Here is a 6,151-nt window from a genome sequence, read left to right as displayed (position 1 = left end):
GTGGGCGTTAATATAAAACAAGAATGATCTGAATCCGACCAGCCGTTCTATGAAAATCTGAGAAAATCGTTTTATCTCCGAAACCACTGGACGGATTTTTATGATGTTTGTTTTAGATTTTTTGCGAGAGCGTGGGCGTTAATATAAATCAAGATTGATCTGAATCCGACCAGCCGTTCTATGAAAATCGTTGTATCTCCGAAACCACTGGACGGATTTTTATGATGTTTGTTTTAGATTATTTGCGAGAGCGTGGGCGTTAATATAAAACAAGAATGATCTGAATCCGACCAGCCGTTCTATGAAAATCGTTGTATCTCCGAAACCACTGGACGGATTTTTATGATGTTTGTTTTAGATTATTTGCGAGAGCGTGGGCGTTAATATAAAACAAGAATGATCTGAATCCGACCAACCGTTCTATGAAAATCGTTGTATCTCCGAAACCACTGGACGGATTTTTATGATTTTTGTTTAAGTTTACTTGCGAGAGCGTGGGCGTTAATATAAAACAAGAATCATCTCAATCCCATCAGCCGTTCTATGAAAATCGTTGTATCTCCGAAACCACTGGACTGATTTTTATGATTTTTGTTTTAGATTATTTGCGAGAGCGTGGGCGTTAATATAAAACAAGAATGATCTGAATCCCATCAGCCGTTCTATGAAAATCGTTGTATCTCCGAAACCACTGGACGGATTTTTATGATGTTTGTTTTAGATTATTTGCGAGAGCGTGGGCGTTAATATAAAACAAGAATGATCTGAATCCGACCAGCCGTTCTATGAAAATTTGAGAAAATCGTTGTATCTCCGAAACCACTGGACGGATTTTTATGATGTTTGTTTTAGATTATTTGCGAGAGCGTGGGCGTTAATATAAAACAAGAATGATCTGAATCCGACCAACCGTTCTATGAAAATCGTTGTATCTCCGAAACCACTGGACGGATTTCATATCAATTTTCAAAGACAATAAGTTATTCGATTTGGTTGACTGTTCGACATGTTAATTCTTCTAGTGTTGTATATTCATTTTATCTCCAAGCCTGTGTACTCAACTTCAAGCCACACCTTGTAAGGGTTAATGAAATTACACAACTCCAAACCAAAGATTAGGTGGTGTGCAAACCAAAAACCTATCGGTTGGATGTCTGTTGACTTAATCACTAAGCCACCTAGAAGTATCGTTATTGCTTTTTTTTCTGCAAATTATATCACTTCGAATGGCTACTTTATTCCCTTAGTTTTCTTATCAATGTATCTAACAAGTTCTTGCATACTTTGAGTAACTATCTTCGATTGTACATATTGGATAAGGTTTTAGATTCACTTTATTTTCTACTTACGCCTCCGTCGTTTAGAGTTGAATGTCAATAGTTTCATCTTGTTCTTGTATTTTGCTATTTCACACTTGCTAAGTAGAAATAAACAAAACTCTCTTCATATCGGAAAACTAATAAACGAAGCATTGTTTTTTCCAATAAGTCCTCATCAGGTTCTGCAATTAAAAATCAGAAATGCGATCAAACTCGCAATTAGAAGCTCGCTTATTGTATCTGGCTAAGTAGTCTGATTTGTAGTTATTTTAGTACTATTTTCATCTACTTTTAAAATACAACTTGCTGTCTCTTAATATTAAATTAACGATAGCCGATGTTATTTCTTTTTCTGTTTGGCACTGGTCATATTTTGGTATTAGATGATAACTTTGAATGTTTTCATTCAATACCTCGTTGCACCATTTCTAAGGACATTAACTAATATCCACAAAATGACTGTTCAACCATTCAATCTTAGATGAATCGTATAAATTCACCCAGATGTGGATGTCTATCGTCAGTGAAGACCAAGTGTTAAGAAGTAGTTGTTTTTATGCACTGATCACGATATTGAGTGCCTGATATTACCACCAATCATCGGATAAGCAATATAGCTCAGTCGAGTACACAATTGTTTCATGTGATTCTGACTTACCACTGTCGATTACTAATATTTAATAGTGTAGCTCAGGATCGTCTCTAACATTCTCTTGTCTATTATCTTATTTCTCCAACTTTCACTTAGTGTACGTAAATAGACAGCATACTTAGTAGTAGAAATCAGTCAGTCAGTCCCAACGTAGAACTTCGTACGTACGTACATCAGTTCGAGTTGCCATAGGTAGTAGAAATCAACCAAATCCGTGTATCACAAGTTTAAAACTAACCTCGTATTTCGATTATATTTTTTTAACCGATCTTAAAATTAAAACCTCTTTTTCGATCTCCGTAGTATACTACCGAATAATTTTATAATCGTCAGTCAGTCTTGAGTGCTGTTAGAGGTATGAAGGCAGTTATCACTTCCCGGTTGCCCACACCGTGGAAGGGTTCTTCTAGAGGTACCTGAAAGGGGAATTGGGTTAGAAGTGGTCTTAATGACTTGAGAACGTGACCGCAGTGCCCAAGGGACAACTGCTTGAGGTCAGTCACACACGACCTTTTTGTGGGTAGTTTTTGTGTTAGCTCCGTTCTTCAAAGGACCTTACCGCCGGAGACGGATATCCGTGGGATAAGGCGAGGTGTGCATTTTTAGGGTCGACCTTTTCTAACCCCACCCCTCCTTGTGGGAAGGCAGCATCGCTGTTATGCTGGCTGTCTGAAGGAAACACACTGCTGTCACACCTCCGTACAGTCAGCCGTACGACTTCGCCTTCGGACCTTGTGTTTGCTGCTTTTAGTTTTACCACTCTTCAACCGACCTGCCTGGCATGGTAGGACCTTGAGGAACGATTGTTTCAGCCAGTATAGCTCGATTGGTTCATTACGATAGGCAAGCCCGACCACCACGTCAAAGTAGCAGCAAAGGTCGGGATTTTATAATCGAGTCATGTGTAGAGGGGCTTTGCAGTTACTCGATAGTCTTTATAAACCTTTAAGTTGTGCAAACTTATTTCCTCTAGATGTGTCCCATCATATTTGAAGCTCAGCTCTATTGAACAACTGCAAGGTTATTTTTAAAAAGTTATTTCATACTCGTTTGTTAATCTTTGTATAAAACGATCGGATTAACTATATACTCTATTTTGGTCTGACATAGTCTTTTTGTAAATTAGTTTTCTCTTATTTTCTAATGAACAAGTTTGGCCTATTAATTATCCTTTCTTAATTAGCTTCTCGCATGGTTGCTTCTATGTACGTATGTCGTCGTACATAGTCTTGTGCACATATAAACATGCTTAGGTAGTTACGCTTTGTTAATGTGTAAGTGGTATACCTTTGTAGTCTACGTTAATTAAGAAGCATCTAACCTAAGCCGATACATAATGCTATTCCAATATATATATATATATATATATATATATTATTCCCTCAGCATCGTACCGCTTTATTCTATTGTATTCCCCCTTTACCCTGGTCTTGTCGCTTTTCCTCATCTCGTTTGTTTTTGGTTTATTCTTTTTGTCATGTTTGTTACCACTAGACGAAAACCAAGTTAGAGAAATAGCGGAAAGAAGGACAAAAGTAATATTTCTGATGCAAATAATAGTGGTGCCTAAAAGTAGAGTTATTTTTCTTTTTTATTTAACCGTTGGAAAAATGAATATAATAGGTGGTAGAGTAAAACAAGGTAGATGTCAGTAAACAAATTAACTCATCACAAATAGTATTAATAGTGTACTAGCTGATTAACTTTTAGAAAACTCATTTTAACTTGATTTATACGTAAATTACTTTTTTGTTTTATATACGTACTAGTTTGTTTGTCCGTATGTACTTGGTGGTATAGACATAATATGATTGTCAGATAAGTGCCATTTATAACACTAATTTTACCCAATAAACACTTGTTGGACTTAAAAAGTTTGAAGCTTTCGTTGACTATATTTGTTTATTTGGAATTCCCTTTTGAATGAACTGGCAGATTTCCCTTGTTAAGGTCTAGTTTTGTATGGAGGGAGGGGGGGAGGGATTGCCATGAATTGCAGTTAGTTATCAACATCAATTTGCTATTCTAATAACTCGATTTAGTTTTGTATTTTGGTTTCCTTTCTACTGATATTCAATGCTTTCTTTTTATTTGTTGTTTGCGTATTTGGTTTCTACTTCAGTTGCACATAAATTTAGGGTCTGTTGAAACTTACAGTGGTTAAAGTTAATTTCTAATTCACCTGATTAGCCATGTAATAGACTTTGAACCCCGACTACCAGAGCTAATGATTAGTTTCCTAAACCGAAACGTGTGGTTCGAGAAGACAACCAAATGGTTGAAGGCCATTACGTAAAACATGAAAAATTCATATATTAGCTAGAGCATTCGAATTTATTGTTGCAATGATTTATGGATGTTTCTCTTATTGTTTTTGTAGACTGTTTGGTCTATCAGGAACATGCGCCAAATGTAGAGTTCAAATTCCTCCAGATGAATTGGTGATGAGATGTCAAGACAAAGTCTATCATGTGAACTGTTTTTGTTGCACTCACTGTCATTCTCCGTTGCACCCCGGTGATAAAGTATGTTTTATGGATGGTAATTTATTTTGTGAGCATGAATTCCCTCATTTGTTTTCTGGACCTCCAAAACTGACTTCACTAAGATTAACATCATCCTCTGCAAGTCCTTGTACTTCTAATGATTCTGATATTAGTCGTGGCCAAATGACCATTGAATTACAAACAAAAATGAATGGTGCCCCATGTTCTAGATCTTTCAATATAAATCCCACGTCTTTAGAGCAGCAGCAACAACAGCCATCTGGTGTTTTGCCTAATAAGCTCATATTTTCCCAATCCGATATTATATCATCACTCAGTCCTCATTCATCCAGTCCAATCATGTCATTTCCTAATAGCATGCAACCAAATCAAGATAATAATCAGCAACTTGTGCAACACGGGTTTTATGTTACAGATGTTGAGCAACCGTTCGGTGACACGTCTAATGTACAAAACTCGTCCGAAAAACCTTTGAAATCATCAATGATCAACACGACGAATGAGACAACTAATGGTCGTAAAAAACAACAAAAAGTTAGTTAACTTGATAAAGTTTTATCTAGTATCATTAGATGGTTTATTACAAAACAATAGCGCAGAAGTCATTGCTTCATACTTCTATTTAGGTTAACGACTAGTTAATAGGAGTTTATTAGTTTCAGTGAAGTTATGATTAGGAATTCCATTCGTTCAAACAAATTTTATAATTCTATTTCTTTTTGATTCTAGTGGATTATAATAAACCAGTATATTGACAAATCATTATACTATTGCATCGCCCTTTGAATAATAGAGGCCTGAGTCATAAAATTACCACTATCTATTTTCAATCAGTATATACATACTCTGTTGTCTATCTAATTCATCTTCGTAAAAGAAGAATAAAATTCCAACTTCACACATTTGTAATTGGGGTATTTAATTTGGTTTGACTTTTTATGTATGTAGAGAAAAATAACTAAATATTTCGAAACATCTGTATCTTATCAATAAATAACTTAAGTTGGAAAAATTCTGTATAATTTACATATTCGGTGAGATAACACACAACATCCGGAAATATGTTTTAATGATCAAAAAGCTGATATAATATCACAAACTCGTCGGAACCATAAAATTTTGGCGACTTAATTTTACTTAACTGGTTCGTGTATATCATGTTTACTGCGAGATTAAGTTGTCCTGACTTCGATACTATACAAGATTGTATACTCAAATGATTGAGGTTTTTAAATCTAAGGCAATAGTAACATTCTGTCTTGCCTCATTTCCAGAGGCCTTCCAGCTGACATGTCAGCTTTATCTGAATAAACACTCGAGCAAATAGAGTCATAATTTATTTATTATTTATTTATTTAAACACATAAATATTGGTACAAGGAAGCACCAGATACATATGCGCCATACAAATCTCATTCGATTTGCTTGAGGGCTGTGATACTGCCCAGGTGCCCAAACTGAAGCAGGTGGTTTTCTTAGGGGCCCACACCCGGAGCCTTTGACCGAAAGATCTAATCCACAAGGCAGTGGAGCATCGTGAGGAGATGCAATCCCATGGTAGCCGGTGATCAATGATTGATTCGTACGCCATCTGTTCCCTCAGGATACTGGAGCCCATGTGCACCATTGGTTTGGAATCAGGGTTTCCCAACTCCCCTAGGTGGACTCGCCTT

At 36.3% G+C, this 6,151-nt stretch overlaps 1 protein-coding gene across 1 annotated transcript in view; it reads left to right on the top strand.

Annotated features, from left to right (window-relative positions):
• Positions 1 to 6,151, top strand: part of Smp_006810 (putative lim-only) — an 8,681-nt gene that overhangs the window by 983 nt on the left and 1,547 nt on the right. The window contains exon 2 of the mRNA XM_018794573.1: positions 4,352 to 5,012. Within this exon, the coding sequence (XP_018648973.1) occupies positions 4,352 to 5,012 (661 nt within the window). The remainder of the gene's footprint in view (positions 1 to 4,351; positions 5,013 to 6,151) is intronic.

Source organism: Schistosoma mansoni, chromosome 1 (assembly GCF_000237925.1).
Source record: "Schistosoma mansoni strain Puerto Rico chromosome 1, complete genome".
Taxonomy (NCBI): domain Eukaryota; kingdom Metazoa; phylum Platyhelminthes; class Trematoda; order Strigeidida; family Schistosomatidae; genus Schistosoma; species Schistosoma mansoni.
The sequence above is the reverse complement of the archived record's forward strand: the minus strand, read 5'-3'. Positions and strand labels throughout refer to the sequence as shown.